Here is a 20,044-nt window from a genome sequence, read left to right on the forward strand (position 1 = left end):
AAATAAACAGGTAGGACTGATAGAACTTAACTGATGAGACATATAAAAGTGTGAGAGGAAGGAGACAAGGATAGATTTCTGGTTTAGTATCTGAGTGGATGGTGGAGGCGTCTTCCATTCAAATAGGGAAGGCTGTAGGAAGAGCAGATCTAGGAGGAGAGAGGGAAAATTTTGTGTCTGTGGGACATCCAAGTGGACATAAGTGTCTGAATCTCGGGAGAAAAAACTTGAACTAGAGAAGTAGATCTGGGAGTCAACAACATAAAGATAGGAAGCAGAGGGGTTTTTGTGCTTGCTATTTTCTCCGAGAAGTAAAGGTGTTGGTGGCTTGAGATCAGAGAAAGTTTGAAATAGATTCTGGGGAAGAATGAGAAAATTGATAAGGAAATAGGGGGATCACCAGGTAACCTTGGGGACCCAGGTCAAGGTGGAGGACTTATGCTAAGAGTGGTCCCGACCCGCCAAGCGAGCCCTCATCCACGCTCCTGGAGCTCCAGCCACCAGAAGCCAGTGCCCTTCCTGCCAGGTCCCCACAGCAGGGCTGCACCTCATTGCCCAGCAACGTGCCCTGACCTTCAAGCCTCCCTTTTACATAACACCACTTCCTTCTTGCTTACCTGGTTAACTCCTACTCCCTCATTTTCTCTATTCAGATCAGGACAGAACTTCCCAAGAAGCGTTTAACTGCTCCCCCCAGCCCCTGCCAACTGGGGCTGGGGGTGTCTTCTCTGTACCCAAGTAGACCCTGATGTACCTTATCACAGAATGAAATATACTGTATTGTCATCACTGATTTACTTATCTGCCTCTCCTACTGGACTGAAACAACTTGAGGGCAGTAACCTTTCACCTTTATAATGATCACTGCTTAGTAGGTGCTCAATATATGTTTGTGAAATGAAGATAAGAGAAAAGAACTGAAGTCCAAACCCACACTCAATTCTACAGGGTCATGATGTCCCCAGCCTATGTCACAGGCAGCTGCTTCTGGCCATGGAAATCAAGCCACAAAACAGGATATATCATTCCGGTTTCAACATTACATGCCTTTTCCTTTCAAGAAGAGACCCTAATATACCCACAGGAGGGAAATACCCTTCCCTCAGGTTAAAGTACCTTAACCCTTGTTCCTGCCTTTCCCAAACACAACAGCTGGAGGCACTGTATAAAGGCATTTTATTCAAAAAATCAACACATCCTACTTGTACAAATCACTCACTATTTCCAAGTCCCATCACTTGGGCTTCAGAGCAGAGTGTGTGGTATTTTTCTGGGCTCAAGGTATAAACTGACATGGTGTTCAAGAACTTGTCCAGTGGACACAGCCGGTCAGGGCAACCTTCCGGCACCTGCTCCTGTGGAAGAGACAGAACTCAGCAGGGGCACTGAGGACCCTGTCTGGCTGTTTTCAGCTGTGCCCGCAGTTCTGAAAGGCTCTGACCCAATGGTGTGTGTATACACACATATAACAGCCAGGAAGGTCCCATTTACTGGTCAACTACCAGATTAAGAGCACTATGCCCTGCTTGTGAAAGTCCCTCAAGAACTGTTGGTTGAATTGACTGGGAAAACACACTCATGTTTACTCCTGAGCTGGGAAGGCTAAAGGTCTAAGCCGTGGGGAGTGCTCTAGCCCCTGCCCTGGACAGCAACCTGCTGAAGCAGCCAAGGCACCAAGAGTACTGACAGTAAACATCACCTCCCAAAGACATCATCATTAATTTTCAAAACAGGCCTCACAGTCAGGGTGTTACATCCTGGCAGAGACACTCAGGAGAAGAGAAGGGTGGTCCTATTCTTAGAAGATAAGGGATAAGGCCCAAGTCCCAGCCTGCCACTATATGCCCAGTTCTGCCTTAACCCTGGGCCACAGCCTTGAGAGGATTCAGAGAGCTCAGGTGCCAGTGGAGACTCCCTGGGCCCGAGGAGGGAGACTTGGTGCTAAACCAGGTGGGTGGGGTCGCCCAGCCACCTCCCAACCCCACCCCAGAGCTCTTACCTCTCCACGGTAATAGAGCTGCACAAACCACTCCTTAGACTCCCGGTGCTGGTAGAGTTCCATGGTCAGGTCCACAGCAAACGGGGGCCATTTGTGGTCAAAAATCCCCAGGGCCATTAAGAGAGGCATGAGGGTCACATCATGAGCTGCATAGAGGTACAGCTTTCTGCAAGAAGAAAACAGTTCTTCACAATTAATTCTTTACCTTAGGACTCTGGAGGCCAGGACACTGCTGCCTTCGCGAGTGAGGACACCGGTGACATCTACTAATCAGTTGAGCCTACTAAAAAACTCCTTTGAAGTAGGTCGTGGGGAGAACCCTCATCCCGCACGCCCCTTCTTTTCATGAGGAGGGATCCCCACCGGAGTAGCTCTCCTGGCCTCCTCCTGCCCGACCAACCACCTACTCCTCCCCCGGTGAGTTTTGAAGAAGAAACTGGGCATGTGTGGCACAGCTCTACCTCTCTCTTCTCTTCGGGACCCGCCTGCCTACAGCAAATGTTCTTCCTACTCTCAGCTGTGTGATGAGTTTAGCAGAGCAAGCTCTCCTTGTTGGGGAAGCTTGCAGTTTGGGGGCATTAAGTCCATTTCATTAATATGCCTGTTTGGCCCTCAATACATTCTCTAAATGGGCTTTAATCAGTAATAAAGTTGCCTTTTAATCTATATCTACCTGAACCCTGTATCTGTCTCTTGGGAAACACTGAGGATTTTATTTGTTGACCCTCAACCTAGAAGGCTAGCATTGGACCCTACAGTACTCTACAGACACAAGGCCGAGGCGGGGCAAGGTGGCAAAGGCCAGTAAGAAATATATTGTCATTGCAGGTCTGTGAAGGACAGGGAAGGTCATTCACGTGATTTGCTATTATAAATCTAGGCCCAAAGTTCCTGAATGTTCCTATTTCAACTCACTGTCCCCTTACCTTTCCCACACTCATCGCGCATTTCTAACTACGTACGATTCTTTCTCTCAAGCAGGCAGTCTACAACAGTCCTTCTCCAATATTAGGGCGCTTACAAACCCCCTGGGTGTCTTGTTAAAATGCAGATTCTGATTCAGTGGGTCAGGCTGGCGCCAGAAACTCTAACAACCCCAGGTGACAGTGAAGCTGTTTATCTGCAGACCACACTTTGCTTAGCAAGTGCCCAGGACACACAACATTCCAAATCCATGGTCCCTAACCTGGGGTTCCGGGCACTCCGTAAGTGGCAGTGGACGTTCACAAGCCACTTCCAACATTTTTAAATGCCCAGTAGAAATCCTACCTTCCTGTATACTCAGTGAAGGTGTTCAAACAATCTATTAAGCAATTATCCGTGTTTGGGGCTATTATAATACCGAATCCGTGTGATGTCCTCATTAGCTACTCCATTGGACACATGTTCAATTAGTTAAAAAAAAAAAAAAAGGAAAAATAAACTTAGGGTTCTTTTTTACTAAAATAAAATTTCCGAACATGGTAGGACAGGTGTGGCAGGAAGAAAGGTAGAAATGTTGTGAATGTCTCTGCGACACGTGGCCTCTTAAACATCTACTTTCAGCCTCCTTCTTGCCCTCCTAGAACCTGGGTTCTCTCCCTGCAGCCAGACGCCACCCCGCCCCCACCCCCACCCCCACTGCCCCCAGCCACACCAAGCTGAGCTGCTGGGCCAGGTACCTGGTCTTGCCGGGTGGGGTGGCAGGGTCCACGACTTTCAGCAGGTTGCTTTCCAGAATGTGGAGGAATTGGCCCACTGCCATCTGAAGGCTTTCCCTATGGCGAGTAAACAATATTTAAGTACCCAGCGGGCACCTGGCACAAAAGGGATGCAGGCTAGTTCTGCCCCCTTGAACCTCATGAGCCCAATGAGACAGAGCTGAGAAAAGACAAGGGATGCATGAGGGACAGTGACAGGCGGTAAGGAGAAAAACAGCGCTGCCACAAGTCTGAGGGCTCTCTGTGCGCAAAGACTGCCAACAATAACAGCAGCAGGATATAGACCTGGTAAGAACACAGCTGAGACAGGATAAGTCATGGAGAACCAGGCCTTCACGGTTAAAAGAACAAAACTGGGAAGGACACGGTGTAATGAATTCCAGGAATTCCAGAAGGCCTTTAGAAAAGCCATCCAAAGGAACTGCCTAAACTACACTTCCTACGCTTCTTTGGAATTTAGACCATAAGGACTTTTCTTATTTATTTAACAAGAAGTTCAACACTAGTGCTCCCAGGCTTGGCACTGTGGCTCCACCACTTTCATCCTCAGGACTGTCAACCTCACGATCACAAGGTGGTGCCTCTACTCAAAGCACTTCTTCTCACAGCAGCAAACAAAGCTGAGAGATGGGGGCTAGTAAGTAGCAAAAAGGCTTGCTTTGGGTGCCTCACACTTCTTATCAAAGAGGAAAAAAAAACCTCTCCCAGAATTCCCAGAACCCAATCACTGACAGAAGGAAACGGGGTTGCCATGATCGGCTTAGACCAATCTTTACTCAGGGTGACTGGGTAAATGGCCACCTTTATAAATCAAGGAAAGTTGAAGCAATAGCTGAGGAGTATGCAAATACGCTTTCCAGAAGAATGTGTGCAGGCCAAGCCAAGTTGGATGGCACTGTGAAGTTGTAACCATTTATCCTTGAAGAAATATCAGTTTTATGAAACCAGGGCTAACGGAAAGGAGAATGGATCAGGTCTTGTGTGAAACGCTTTACACCAGGAGAAAGCAAACTATGGCCATGGGCCAAATCCAACCCACCTGCCTGTTTTTGTAAATAGTTTTATTGGAACACAGTTGTGCCCATTTGTTTGCATATGATCTATGGCTGCTTTCACGCTACACGGGCTGAGATGAGCGGATGCGACGGACAATACACGGGCCGCAAAGCTATATTTACTAAATATGTGTGTATGTGTTGGTGGAGGGGAAGGCAGTGAGTGACAATTTAGGTCCAGTGGGGCCACTTCAGGGAAAGATGAGGGAAGGAGACAAGTCACAGGGAGTGGCAGCAAGCTGAGTGGCGCGACTGGAGCCTTTCAGATGCCCGAGGCAAGTGCAAGGTGGACACACTGACTCTGTGTGGGAGAAAAGCAGGCAGAGGCTCCTATGCTTATGCGAGACCAAGCAAATTCTTGAAAGGTTAGCTGCTTTTTCCTCCCACTCATCTTCCCCAGGACTGTTCCTCTACTTCCCATCTCCCCTCTCTACCAAGTCACCTATTCTGAGGACAAGCTGAATGCTTTGAACCAATCACAGAAAGGTGTTTTTTGAAATTTGGTTTCCCCATTCTGGTAGTCAGGAAATATGTCTTCTGAAAAAAGAGCCCTAAGTACCAGTAAAATAGAGAAAACACAGGACTGGCGGTCAGAAGATCTGGGTTCAAGTCCCACCTCTGCCACTTGCTAGCTGAGCCTGGGCAAGGTAGCCCACATCTCTCAGGTCCAGTTTCTCCATCTCTAAAGCGAGGACTTGGACTTGTCAGGGATAATGACACCCACCTCACAGCAAGAACAGGAAGGTGCTTTGTAAATTGTAATGTGATGAATAAAGTAGCAATAATGATTCTTCCTTCAGCATCCCCGCCACCCCAATATTTTGAAACTTAAAGCAAAGGAAAAAGTCAGTGATTAAGAGAAATCCAGTCGAGTGGTGGCTCCCGGGTCTGTGTAACAGTGAATGGAAGCACTAGGTCACTAGTCCCAGCTCTGGAAATGTAAGGACCTAGGGCCGAGTCCATTCAGAAGGCCAGGAGAATGGGGTGATCTTGGCCTCTGCACACAGAGACGCCAGCTAACAAGTGTGAGCAGGCCTGATGAGCCCCCTTCCCCACGCACTGGGAGGTATGACCAAGCGTGACTTTATGCCAGCAGCTGAAGAGGCTCCTTACCTGTCTTCCCTTTGCAGGATGTACAAGGCTGTGTCCACCGCTCTCTGCTCAATCATCCATGCAAACCTCTTCAGCGTGGGGCAGCTCGGGAGGCTGTGCACCTGAAAGGTCCAAGGTACAGTTTTTGAAAGAAATGCTTCTCATCCACTGAGCCTGGCAGCCAATCAGCTTCCATGGAGCCCTAGGGGCCTGTCTTCTCCTGGGGAGAGCCTTAACAGCTCAAAAATCTATGTCCCCAAGGCCTGTCGGAAGCTATTCCTCGAGATCTAAAGGCCCAGGAAAAAAAAATTGTTTTTCCTTTTTCTGATACTCCTCATCTACCCCAAAGTAAAAAAAATTTGTATTTTCTTAATCTAAAAAAAAACCAAAAAATTGAATAGAATACAAGGCAAGGAATTCATAAATTTCTACTTGGCCTTCATTTTCCCCAAGATGATTTCTAAAAAGTATGCCATATAAATATGTTATATATGCAAACTCTTGCTTATTAAACTTAAACCTATTTTACACATAAGCACAAGGTGCATTTCTGCCTTCAGGGCACACCATCATCTTCACAAGAGAAGGAAGGAAGATCCAGGCTATACTGCCTTTGGGTGTCCAACTATTTTTTTTTTTTTTTTTTTTTTGCGGTACGCGGGCCTCTCACTGCTGCGGCCTCTCCCTTGCAGAGCACAGGCTCCGGACGCACAGGCTCAGCGGCCATGGCTCACGGGCCCAGCCGCTCCGCAGCATGTGGGATCTTCCCGGACCGGGGCACGAACCCCTGTCCCCTGCATCGGCAGGCGGACTCTCAACCACTGCGCCACCAGGAAAGCCCAGGTTTCCGACTTTTGAATCTAGGACAGCATTTCCTATTGTGCGGTCTTCAGTATTTATTAGATAAGAAAGATTCTATGGCTAAACAAGTTTGAGAAAAACAGACTTAAGGATGAACCAACTTTCTTTACTACAGGCTTCTCAGATTCTTTAACATGCTGACGTGTGTATAGACTCTCCAACAATAAAGAGGGACTCCAAAATTTTTAGACAATAATCTCTCCCTACAGTCACCCACCCCACCCCTGCCTGCCCACGTAATACACACTCACATAATGAGCATTCTGGTGAATGTGCTTTAAGAAACTCTGGTTGAGAGTTAAATGTCTGGGCTCCCAACCCAGTAAGGGGTCCTCCTTGATTGTTCCCTATCCCTCAGTTCCCACGTCCATTCTGTCTGCAAGTCCTATCACAGCTGCCTCCAAGCCAGGAGCTCTCCACCCAGTTCTAACTCAGAAGGCAGCCCACCAAGCCTCCCCCAGGGTCCCCCACCCCCAGGGCCCGAGGAGGACAGCCAGCCCACCTGCTCAGCAGCCATGTTGTCCAGGAGGATGAGGAAGTCCACTCCATCGCTACCGGCAATGCCCATCCCTTCCTTCACCTTCTTCAAATCCTCTGAGATCCCTGGCTGCAAAGAAGCAGCCTGCCTCCGGCCTCTGTCAAAAAATAAAAAGTTACTCCTTATATTTCATCATACTGTATAGTGATTAACAGTTGACAAAGTGTATCTCATTCTTCATTTGGGATCTCATTTAACCTTCAACGAGGACTCACTGGGGTTAGCTAGTATTATTGCCATGGTATAGATGAATAAACTAAGACTCTATGAGGTCAAATGACTTGTAAAAGGAAGTTAGTATGTACCAGGACTAGAATAATAACCTGGATTTTCCAAATCCCACTCTAGCATTATCAAAAACAATGCAAGCATGGCCAGGTCTGCTTGAAAACAGCATTCTCCTTCTTCTGGGGGAACACAAACTACATAGTTTTAGTGCAGACCAGAAATACCTGAAAACTGCAAAGTGCCATCAGCCCAAACCAATCTATCCTACACGGCAGAACATTGGTAAGAAAAAGGGAAGCTGTGTCTTCTTCTGCTTGTCCATCTGGATTTGCAGTTTGATGACTGACTTACTCATCTTTATTTAATCATCTTTTCTGTAAGGTTCTTCATCTGCCCCATCTGAGAGCATTGAAGGATTGAAGAGAGGATAATGCTTGGCAAACGGCAAAGCCCCACTCATGGCTGTATACACCATCTTTCCAGCCCAGCGCGTGGCTCTCCCCAGGCAACCTGTACCTTCACTATTAGCCTGTCACTGTGAGTAAGAGCTGCCTCACTTCCTGGACAGTTGATGGCAGACCTGAGCTTAATGCAATCTCTTTCATTCCTTATCCACCAGCACGGCCAGCCTGGGCAGGCCCTCAGTTCAGGGAGCGCCTGCCAGCTAAGGCGGTAAAACGCTGCCTGTTCACCCCTGGTGAGCAAGAATCAGGGGCAGTTACCTGGTTCTTTCCCGGAGCCTCTGGCAGTTTTGGTAGTTGGGGTACAAGACTTCAGAGCTTGCTTCATCAGTGTGGATGATGATGGGTCCTGGAAGGAATGCGGGAAGCACAGGTGGGAAGAGGCTTCAGCTTGTTCTTCCCAGCAGCTCCACCCCCTTCTCCTTCTCTCTGTCTATACAGACGGAGCTGCTCCCAGAGGCAGATCATCCCCTTAAGGACAGTGAATGCCTTCAACATGCCCTGGCCTTGCCAACAGGAGCTCTGCTGCGGTCTGAGCAATGGATAAAGCAGTAGCAGCCTTGCTTTGTCCAGCACCACCTCTCCTGCTGGGCCACCTATAGCCGAGAGCAGGTACAGGTGCCGATCAGACTGGCACGTCCATGACCCAGTCCAAAAAACATCGCCTCGAGGTACCACCAGTACCTGGGGATTCTAATAAAGAATGCGTCCTCCCTCACTTTATCAGAACTAGGTGACATTCTTGCTTCCCAAAGTCCGATCCTATAGGCCAATATGGTGACCGACATGACAATCTGAGAAGGGTGGCCACAGGGTCACAAATTCTCTCAGACCCCATGGCCTCGCCCAAAAGAAAACCCAGGCTTCCAGACGAACTACCAGGAACCAAAGACTAGACTACAGTGTTTCCTGCAGACCTCGCAGCAGCTTGCTCCTGTCCAGAGCTCACGAGTACCCTTGTCCCGTCCAACGATGCCCAAGAAAAGTGCTCTAACACCTTCCCGTGCTTTGCTCTGTGCCAGAGATGGCAATGGCCTGTGGTAGCGCCCTGTTCTACCCAGCTCAAGCCTCACCTTCTCTGATGGCAGAGAAGCTTTTTGGAATTCACTGAGGTCAATCCATGGAGTGATTAGGTGAATCTAAACCCCAAAGAGCTATTATTTCCGAACAAATTATTGATAGCCAAAACCTCAGTATTTAACAGTAGCCTATGGTGACTTGAGTAGAATACCAGTATTCAGACACACTTTGTTGGTCTGGACAGAAAAAAGCAAATCAGACTGAAAGTCATGAGTTTAGGCCTGAATCTATAACGAACCAGTAGGATGGCCCTGGGAAGTCACTTCCCTTCTCTGGGGCTCATGTGTAAATTGAAGGGATGAGACTAGTATCAGCAATTTTCAATTGTTTCTAAAGCAGTGGAAGCTTTTTTCTCCCACTATTAGATAAGGTAATAAAAGAAAAGGTGTTGATGGCTTCAAGGTAGGGGTCCAAAGTATAGTCTACCTGCATGCCCCAACCCCCTCCTTTTCTGTAGTTTCTGACCCCTCTGAAGAATCCTGGGGTTCCGCAGGAAACGTTGTAAAAAAGAATAGACCAAATGATCAGAGGCCCTCTCCAGATATACATGTTTTCTGAGAAGCAGGAGAGCACAAGAGCGAAGAGTATGGATTGTGAAGCCAGACTGCCAGCGTTTAAATCCCAGCTCCTCCATTTACCAGCTTACTATCTGTTCCTCAGATAGTCATTTAGCCTCTCTGTGCCTTAGTTCTCTTATCTGTAAAATGGGGATAATGTTACCTACCTCACAGGGTCATCACAAGAATTAAACAAGTTAATATCCGCAAAGCTCTTAGAACAATATTTGATGTATAGTAAGTCCTTTAAATGTGAGAATAATAGTAACTATGATTTAAACCTCTAATTAACGCATGATAATTCCTACCTGGTACCTGACATTAGTGTCTGGATAATGGACCTACAGTTTATGATAAATAAGGCACATTTGAGTTGGCACTCAGATACGCATTGAATGAATGAAAGACAAAACGGTGCAGACCAACACCTTCCAGCTTCCCCCCACCAGCCTGATTCTCTGTAGTTTACTCAAAACCTTCTGGGCCTTCTCTAGGATTTTACTCTTGAAACAATATCCCAAAGTTGCACCACTTCCACCAATGGTAGCACCTTGTGGGGTTCTTAGGTCTATTCAAATCCCTTGATACTGGCCAAGGCATGGAAGTAGCTGTGACAGGAGTCAAACTGGACTTGTGAGGATGTCTGGGTCCAGTGCAGGGAGCGGCTACCCAGGCAGCCACACCAGAGGCTGGTGATGATACCACTTCCTTCCTTGCACCAAGAAACCCCTTTCCTACCTCAGTTACACTTTAGGTGGTTCTGAGGAGAGGACGTTTGCCTTTTAGAAGCTGAGCAAGTGAACAGCTTTCAGAAGGCCAGGCACTACGGATTATTCCTAAACTCAGGGGCTCCCAAGAGGTAAGGAGCAGCCCATCCTATTTGCTTTATGTTACTTAGGCTCGCTGTTTGTGTTCAGCCAGCTTCAGCCAGAATTAGCAGCAGTACCCAAGCCAGCTGGGGGCAAGGCCAGCCTCCTTTGGCCTGGAAGTTCTGCATTTCACAAACTTTTTAAAAGCCTGATGGAAGTTTTATCTCTATTTGAGATACTGCTACAGAAGCTAAAGAAAAGAACAAGAACCTCTGCCTTATGGCATCGTTTTAGTATTTTAATATTGGTGAGGTCATGATGATCTGAAACTCAGACCAGCAGTTAAATGTAAATTTCAACGAATTACAAATGACAAGATATGGCTTCATTTGATAGTCAAAGGGCCTCAACACATGAGATCCATAAAGGAAAATACTGAATGTAGTTCTTGGTGGTGAAAAGGTTGAGAACCGTTAGCTGTGCTCATTCACTGGCTGAACAGGTCAAAACCCAAACTCGACAGATTTTCTTAACTAGGAAAGGCTGTATGGAATACTGTTAATACCATCTGGGTCATGCTGTGGATTACCACCAAGACCAGGGCAGTAGCAGCAGACCCAGGTCCCAGCAAAGTGTCCCTCCTGCCCTCCTTCCTTTTCAGCAGCGTCTCTACTAAACAAAAAGGTCCCAGTACTGTTCACAAGACCTGGCTGGGGCTGCCTCATGCAGCTTGTGTGGATGCTTGAGAGAAGAAGTCAGGAGCCAGAGGCGCATCAGAGCAGCTGACGCATTGCTGCAGGTGTGCAGGTCAGGCTGACAAGGGCAGCAGCAGGCCAGACAGGGAGGGGCCTGCCAGAGGAGTAGGTACACCATGGAAGCTACCTGAGCAGGAGGACAGAGACCAAGGGGACAGATACCAAGAAAGAGAGAGCGGGACTTTGGAAGTGAGAAGAAAAGGCTCCTCAGGGACAGGGGCTGACTCGTAGAGCCCAAACTCAAACCTTCTTTCTGACATTGGAAAAGCCCAGCCAGCAAACACCGGGTAGACTCCAGATTCCGATATATGTTAGTGGAACGAATGCTGGGAAAAAAACCAAAAAGGTAGATTAACTCATAAAAGGAAGATTCATATGTACACTCCACCTTATTCCACAGAGCAGCTGGGAGGCTTTCAAGACTACATAAGGGGAGCTATAGGGCAGGGAAGTATCCTTTATCTCTCTGTGGGATGGCTGCCCAAGGGACCTGAAGGCCAATGAATGTGACCTCCGGTGACCACTTGTTTACTGAATCCTACTGTACTAGGGTAACTGCTCCCAGACTACCTTGGACGTTCTAACAGGGGAGAGCAGATTCTCGTCTACCCCTGACCGGGAGAATGGTCCTCCTCTATCGGGGAAGGTCATCCTCTTCGACCGAGTGTGTGGCTTCGGGAGGGACACACATGGAGAGGTGGGAGAGGAAGGGGACGCCCGCCTAGCCAGCCAGATCAGCAGAATCAAACCCTGGCGATGAATGGGATGACAGATGTCACAGTCAGATCGACCACACATCCCCCCAGACTACCTTGGATGAGAGTGGGAACCACCTGGGGCATCAGGGCAGGTTTTCTCATGCCCAGGACCTTACATTGGGTGCAACATCCCTTTTTCAAGCGACTCACAAGACCTCCAGTGGGTTGAAGGTTGGCGAAAGAAAGGGGATGTCCTCCACGTAGTTCTTCCTCAGCCTCTCTCCCAGGGCAAACATCTGCTGCATGCCCACCTTGGTCAGCTGTCCAGCAAACATGCCCCCCTGAGGCGGGGGAGGAAGGAGAGGAGAATGAAAACGTCTGATGGCCTGCTAACCTCAGGCCAGAGCAAACCATCACAGCTCCGCAGGGGGCTTCCCGGAGCGGGGAAGCATCGCTCACCTTCAGCGTGGTCTCGTGGTACTGAGAGTCGAAAGGAGAATGTGGTTTCGGGCCACCAGCTAGATTGGTGACTGTGTAATCAAGCCGAGTTTGGGGTGGGACCTCTAGTAGCTGGGGTTTCCACTCTACCTGCTGTGACCACAAAAAGCAACATATCGTTTAAAAAGGTTCTTGAAACTTAGAGCATTGATATCCAGCAGCACGTAGCTAGCATCACACTGACACTAGACAAGCAACCTTCCTATGGGAAGGAAGGAAAGGAACTTTAACTCCAGCTCCAATTAAGGGAAGAAAAGACTGCGACTTATCATTCCAGGTGTCCTCAGCCAAGTCCTGTTATTGCTACACTAGTACTCACTGTTAAGGTATTGCTCTGGCACTAAGCCCAGACTGAAGTAAAGGGGAGCAGCAGCCAGACTGCCGTGGCGAATGAACTAATGATGGAGTAAGTGAATGAATGTGATATAATCTCAGTGACCGTATACTTAAGAATTTTTAAGAAATCAACCTGCAGGCTTTTATGGCCCTTCCTTAAGGACTCTCGTAACTACTACGTATTTCCCTTCCTTTCATCCAACTTCTCAAATAAGTAGCTGCCCCCTAAGAAACCTTCACTTCTTCACCATCTTCCTTTATTCCTTGCAGTCTGGCTCCTGCCCCAACTGTACTGATTTTCGAAACATAACAAGTAGTCATAGGCCTCACAGCTCCAACTGCCAACTGCCCATAAAATTCTTACATGCACTGAGTCCGATGTGATGCCTTAAATTTTAAAAACAAAAGTCTTTTCTTCTAATCCCATATACCAGCCCCTCTTCCCAACTGACTATGATTCTCAAGGCTACCCCAATCCTCCTAGTTGCCAAGACTCAAACCTCTGACTCACCCCACTGCTCCCCCATCCCCACCCCAGACCCTGTGGATCACTGGCTAGAAAAAATGTTACTCCCACTGGTCCTTCTTTTATCTTATTATTAGAGTATAAAACCTTATTACCTCAGGCAAAGTCCTGTGACAGGCTCTCTCCCTCCCAACCCCAAACCATATATACATAACCACCCAATTAATCTTGCTAGGCCACTCTCATCATATCAATAGCTTTTTCCTAATGTTCCAAGAGAGAAGCGTCTGCCTTTCAGGACTTTTGGCCCAGCCTCTGTCCCCAGCTGTACTGCCACTACGCCTCTCTCTTCCCCTACCCAGGCCAGACCATACCCACTCCTTTCTCTACATCTTCTTTCAGCTTGCTTCCCTTGCTCGGAGGGACTCCTGTCCGTCTCTGTCCATCCAGCTTCTCTCCAAGGTTCAATGACAGCTCAAGCCTTACCTCCCCAGCTGTGACTGCGCCAGCTTTCAGTGGTTGTCTTCTTATCCGAATTCCTACAGCACTTACAATATATAACTCAATTTCTTACTGCTTCATTTTGTTTTAAAACTAACTTTTGAAAACCTGCGATGTCACACAGCATTGTATTTATCTTGGTGCCTCCCAGAAATATCCCAGGAGACAGCTACTGGGAGTCCCAGGTCCATTCTTCCAAAAGGCATTGTCTCAGCCTCACCTGCACCCAGTCTCCAAACACCTGAGCCTCTTCCCCTGCTGGTGCTACAGCAACTGATATCAGAAGATCGGGTGTTCAGAGCCGAGACCTTCTTCCTACAATCTTTTAATCACTGCTCCTCCTTTCAAAGTTCTAACACTATAACTTCCCTTCATAAAACCCTTCAAGGGCTCATAGCTGCATGATGGCCCCTGCCTCTCTCTCTTCACCAATTCTTCCCTGCCCTACACACTTCTTCTCTAGCCACAAAACTCTGTTGCCTAGAACACCATCCCCACACCTCCTGGCCTTTCAACGTCATGTTCCTTCTACCTGGAATTTTCTTTTCCCTTTCGTCTGGAAAGACTTCTGTTCATTCCACAAAACAGCTTAAATGTTCCCAGAAGCTGTGACCTTGGGCCTGTGCTCTCACAGCAGCCTCAGTGGATCTTTTTGGTAGCCTTTGCCAAACTGTATTAGACAAGTCCCTTTACTAGTCTGTCCTGCTCAGCAGACTTAGCTCCTGAGAGCAGAGCCTGTGTCATCTATTGACCTCTGCATTTTGGATGTCCAACAAAGGGCCTGGCACACAGTAGGCATAATTAACAGCTCCAACAGGGAATTCCCTGGCAGTCCAGTGGTTAGGACTCTGTACTTCCACTGCAGGGGGCACAGGTTCCATCCCCGGTTGGGGAACTAAGATCCCACAAGCTGCGCGGCCAAGGGGCGAAAAAAAAATAGCTCCAACGATTTGTTAGATCCCGTGGAAGATACCAAGATTGAGATAACATGACCCTGCCTTTTTTGGATTTTCCAGTTAGTAGAGACAGCAAGCTATGTATGTAAATGATAGCAGAACTAAAATAGAAACTATGTGCTACAAGAAACCAGAGGAAGGCCATAGTAGTTCAAAGGCAAGACAGACCTTCTCTTCTGGCTGAGGATTCAGGAAAAGTTTCATGGAAGGAATGGTATTTGAAATGAATAGGATTTAGAAAAGCAGAGACCAGGACTTGAGAGTAAGAGGTAGGTAAGAAGAGAGGGTGGTATTCAGAATTCTAAGAATAGGTAGAAAGCTTGAGCAAAGCAGAGATGGGGAAGAATATATAGAGGAAAGAAGTGGCTTGGTTTGCCTGAATGTGGGAGTGGTTTTCAAACTTTTAAATTAGCAAATATCAGGTTGAGTTAGATTTGTATATTTAAAGGCAAAAACTGGAGTTCCTCTAGTTTAAGTAGGAGTGGGAACTCAGAACCCTAGCCACTCAGCATCCCCTTCGCCAGCAGGCTCCATAGAATAGTTTGAAAGCCATCAGTATAGATCACAATTGAAATGGAAAGACTCAACGCAGAAAAGCCAATTTCAAGATGTCTGCCATAGAGCTGGTGAGAGCCTAAGGCTTCATCTAAGGCAGCAGGAATAGAAGGGGTGGATTCAAGACTTTTGAGTCAAACCTGGCAAGTGAGTAGATAAAAGCTTTATTTGGAGGCTATATTGGTAGGTAAACAAGAAAGAATAAAGAGAAAATGACTTTGATTTTGAGTCTGGGTGCCTAAGGTGGTAAAGGGTAATGGAGGAACTCCTTGACTAAAACTAAGGCCAGGACAGAAGAATAGCTGACAAACTGAGTTCGGGTTTGTACGATTTAAGTTTCAGACACCTCCTTTGAGTTCCCAGCACTCCCCGCATATTCCTATAATTGGAATCTGTTTTGTCTCTCTCCTTCATCACATTGTAAACTCTTTTCTCTTTTATAGCTGAGATTGAATTATCCATCCTTGTAAGCCCAGTGTCTAAGCACAGGTCCTGATACCAGGTCCACAGGGCCCGCTCAGCCACACTACAAAACCTCCTCCTGTTAGGTGCATTCACCAAGAGAGGATCTCTGGTTTTCCTAGGAGATGACTCCTGAGGTCTAGGTGATGTCAAGTCTAGAGTACACATTTTCAAATTTTCAAGGATGGATGATACATGAGCTCCATACATGGTGTCCATCCCACATACACACTCTCATTCTCGTGCTTGCTTTTCAGCTTCGGAGTTAGTGGCAAAGACTAATTTTATAATTTTATTTATTTATACTCCATTTTCAAGAACTTAAAGTAAGTGGTAGCAATACCTAAAATATAGTAAGATAAGCGATTCAAAGTAGACAAGAAAGACAAAAGCAAATGAGTATACAGGGACCAAAAATATGGATAGAGTAATAGAGTTTCTCAAAAAAATACATGCCATGAAGATCCATATACTTACTGTAGGTGGGCCAAAAGAGTCAGCACTAAGCTTTCTGGCTTTTATGTACAAGGAGAAACTTGATCAGCTAGACAAGCTTAAAGATAAAAGCAAGGCAACTGTTCAGGAGAAGCACACCACTTCTCATGCTAACAGACAAATGCCTCCCAAGGGTCCTCATAAAGAGGATATAATGAACATCTTTTCAGTAGTCGCAGCAATGAGTTTTGTGGGATTGTTTCTCATTGTTCCCTCGACACAGAATGATAGCATCTCACCAAAGCACATTTCCGTGAAGACAGTACTACACGGGGATCGATGTGCTACATTCAGGTAAAAGAAAAAAAATCTACGTAAAAGTAAACAAGAACTTCCAGGTGTAGATTTTAGAATAAACTAATGATTTGAAACCTTGCACAGTAGTACCACTGGGAAATTGTTTTAAAGGTACTGATGCCCGAGCCCCCTCCTGGGCTAATGACGTCCAGATCTCCTGGGGATGGGGCCTCCGTTTTTTAAATGCTACCCAGTCCAGATAACTCTAAGGCTTCACCAGAGGAGCTTTTACCATATCTGGATGCTCTGGGTCAATTAAATCAGAATCTCTGGGAGACAGACCTAGGCATCAGTATTTTCTAAAGCTCCCCAGTTGAGTCCAAGGTCCCACCAAGGTTAAGAACCACCACTGCACAGGAATGAATGGATTGATTGGCACATCCTTTGTGTAATGCTTCCTGAAAACTGCTGCTCTTAGATGAGTTTTGAATAAGTATTAATCAACACTGATACTGACATTATCCTTCCGAGCTCATCTACACTATCAAATAAATATGGACCCGAATGTCTTCATGAACAGTGGAGCTGGAATGGGTTGGACTTTATTTTATAAAAACTGAGGAATCTTCCTGGGTTGGGGGCTATTTTGCCATCATATAAAGAGGCGCTGAGGGAAATCCAAAAGTAGGGCCAAATTTATCTTTTGAAAGTGTACCTGGATCTAATCTAACAACCAGAAGAAATGGACAATCAAGTTCCAGAGTTTTATTTCCAGAGCACAGATACAACTTTTAGGAAGATAGGTTAATTCATCAGCCATTCAAGCCATAAGAAAACAACTCAATAAAACAACTAGTTTTAAACAATGATATTTTCTGAGGATTTGTGAGATAACTGAATGGATTGACTTGTCACATAAGTTTATCCATAAACTAGTCAGAAGTCTGGAAATATCTACCAAAGGCAATTTTAGTTTTAGAATGTTGTCAAAGTCCTTTCTGACTATAATTAATAGCAGAACCACAAAGATTAGAAAATCCCAATAACAACCTCTATTAAATTGTAGCTTGAAAAAAAAAAAAAACCTGAGAGAGAATATCCAGAAACAAGTTACAGGAGGCTGATGATACTTGCTCATAGCCTAAGTTGAACAAGAGTTGGTTCTACCCCTCGCTTTTATGCGCAAGACTTTATACAAGATAACCAAAGACATTCAGTGCATCTGCCTGAAGTCTAGAGAATGTGAGCAGGCAAAAGAGGTAATGTGCCTTATCTAATTGCGAAATAACACCGAGGACTCAGATTCTCTATATTTTGTGGCTACAAAGACAGAAATTGAATGAAGCCGGCAGTCTACCTGAGCTACAACTGCCGCTTCCAGCATAAAGGCAGAAGATACCCATCACACATCCACTGGCTCAGGAGAAAGCCCTAAAAGAATCTAAATCTTTTTCTGGGTCCTTTAGGGAGCACATATACTGTCTGTAGGAGGTCTAGGCCTAGACATTCAGACTTTTATTCACTGCCACCACTGACAACTTTGTCTTCTATTCTTGTACGTTATTTTCCATACAGCCTTTCAGTACCGAGAATAAATGGCGAAGAAAGGAGAGTACACAAGAGATGGGCTATGTACAAAACTATAAGGAAAATTTAGTGACCTAATATAAAAAGGCAAAGTAAGAGACTGAAAAAAAGGTCAAAGTATACAAAAAAAGGAAAGAAAGAAAGAGAAGGAAAGGAATGGAATTCAGGCACCAGATAGAATGTGGTATAGCCATATAGAAAGGCCAACTAGAAATCTGAAAATAGAATTAAATGCCTGACTTTATTCATTTCTGTGGGAAGTGCTTTAGAGGTTTGATTTCATGTGTGGCCAGCTTTAAAAACTGGGTTTTCAGTCGTACAATGTGAGTTGTATAACCTTGAGGGTTTCTTAAAAGCAGCTATCATCATGAGTATGTCTAGTATCAGATTTGGACATCCTGTTGAACCTGCTCCAACATCAACCTGGAGAATAGTAAGAATAGTAAGCACCCCACAGGTTAAGTTTGACACCTGGGTGCCTGGGGATTTCAGGTTTCCTATTTATCTTCACTAGGAAGACAGTTCTTTAATCACAGGCCTGCCTGCTATGAAAGGCCAGAGATCTTTACTGGCTCTCCCCAAGAATCAAATCCAGAAAGGGTAAGCATTTTCAAAACTGACTACTTGTACTTTAATCATAATTATCCTGACCAAAACCAGGTAGATTTTAAGACATAAGCCACAAGACTGAACAATTAAAAATTATTTTTCCTACCTCAGATTCCTTCCACAATAGGTTTAGGAACCCAAAATAAAAAAGGAGAGCTCCAAGACACAGCACTTATTACCAAAAAAATCTTCAGGATCGCAAATGGTATCCAGCAAACCCTGAGAGAAAGCTGCAGTAAATTCTGTTCCCAAAGGTATTAACCTCTGTTATCCACTGCGATCCCAGTTAGGGTGGTTCCTGGCACAAAGGTCCCTGCAACTCTTTGACAACCGCCAAAATGGTCACACATAAATGCACTACACCCTTGTACTCAAGTTCCCACAAATATTTATTAGAAATGCAGAATCTCAGGCCCTACCCCACGTCGGCGGAATCAGAATCTGCATTTTAACAAGATCCTAGGAGATTTATACGCACCATGGGAAGCACCCTACTACTTCCAGCTGCGCTTCATCACAGCCATCGGGGGGCGTAACTGGAAGTTGCCGGTCTGCCCTACAATCCGAGAGTCCGAGGGGTCTTGGGGGGTCAGGGGCGGGCACCAGGCCAGCACCTTTGCTCAAATTGTTTTCCCTTTGTCTGGACCCAGCCCGAACCCCCGCTCCGTGAGCGTAAAATTCCAAAGGTGGTGTGTGTTGGGGCGAAGAGCCCGGCCCGCCACTGGTTGGCCACACAGTCCTCGCCCCACCGGCCGCGCCGAACTCTCACCTGCTCCTCCCGCGGAAGCGCCTTGAGAGGGCTCCGCGCCCCGTGTCGAAACACGACTTGCACCATTTTCAGCTCCAGCAGGCTTCGGTCGACGGAATTCTGGTCGTCAGCCCCCCGCCGCTGGTGGAGGCAGTACGCCAGCGAGGTCAGGACGCCGACAGGGGCCCACATGCGCACCCTCAAGATCCGGGAGATCATGGGGGAAACCCCTCGGCTCCTCTCCGGGGTGAGGGTGCAGAAAGCGAATACAAGTCCTCCGCGATCGACGGGGCTCAGCAGCCGCCCCCAAGTTCCCGGGAACCGGTGGGCGAGCACATCCACCCGCCCAAGCTGCGACCGCTGCGACTCCCAGCTGTGTAAGGGGACCCCGAGTGGGAGCGTGGGGGAAGAAGCGGAGGTGGGAGCAGCGATGACTCCCCAGGAGTTTTAACCAGGGTCGGGGTTGGCCTCTCCCGCCGCAGACTGGGAGGGGAGCGGGGAGCTCAGCTCCTTATCCTTCGTCCTCTAGGGAACCTTAAACTTGGATTCCAAGTTCGGCCTCCAGCACGCTTGACGGGACAGGAACCTGCCTAGAGTTCCTGGGCGGCAGTGACTCCATTAACACAGATCACTCGACTCCACTTTTTTATAAGCAAGCTCCCACCCACTTTCTCACCCACCCGGGGACCTGCCCCAAGCGGACCCGCGCAGAGGAGCACGGGAAAACGAGTCCCGCGGTGACTCCTATCCGGAGGCTCTGA

At 47.0% G+C, this 20,044-nt stretch overlaps 1 protein-coding gene across 1 annotated transcript; it reads right to left on the reverse strand.

The window, feature by feature from the left end:
* Positions 1–1,162: 1,162 nt before the first annotated feature.
* On the reverse strand, positions 1,163–19,932 carry ACP6 (acid phosphatase 6, lysophosphatidic). Its single transcript, XM_032607936.1, has 10 exons — positions 19,305–19,932; positions 12,293–12,424; positions 12,044–12,174; positions 11,382–11,461; positions 8,196–8,283; positions 7,210–7,342; positions 5,868–5,968; positions 3,661–3,756; positions 2,000–2,165; positions 1,163–1,355 (listed from the first exon to the last, which is right to left on the reverse strand). The coding sequence occupies exons 1-10, from the start codon at positions 19,500–19,502 to the stop codon at positions 1,212–1,214; spliced, it is 1,269 nt and encodes a 422-aa protein (XP_032463827.1). The 5' UTR covers positions 19,503–19,932; the 3' UTR covers positions 1,163–1,211.
* Between the last annotated feature and the right edge of the window lie 112 nt (positions 19,933–20,044).

The sequence above is a fragment of the Phocoena sinus genome, chromosome 1 (genome assembly GCF_008692025.1).
Source record: "Phocoena sinus isolate mPhoSin1 chromosome 1, mPhoSin1.pri, whole genome shotgun sequence".
In the NCBI taxonomy this organism is placed as follows: domain Eukaryota; kingdom Metazoa; phylum Chordata; class Mammalia; order Artiodactyla; family Phocoenidae; genus Phocoena; species Phocoena sinus.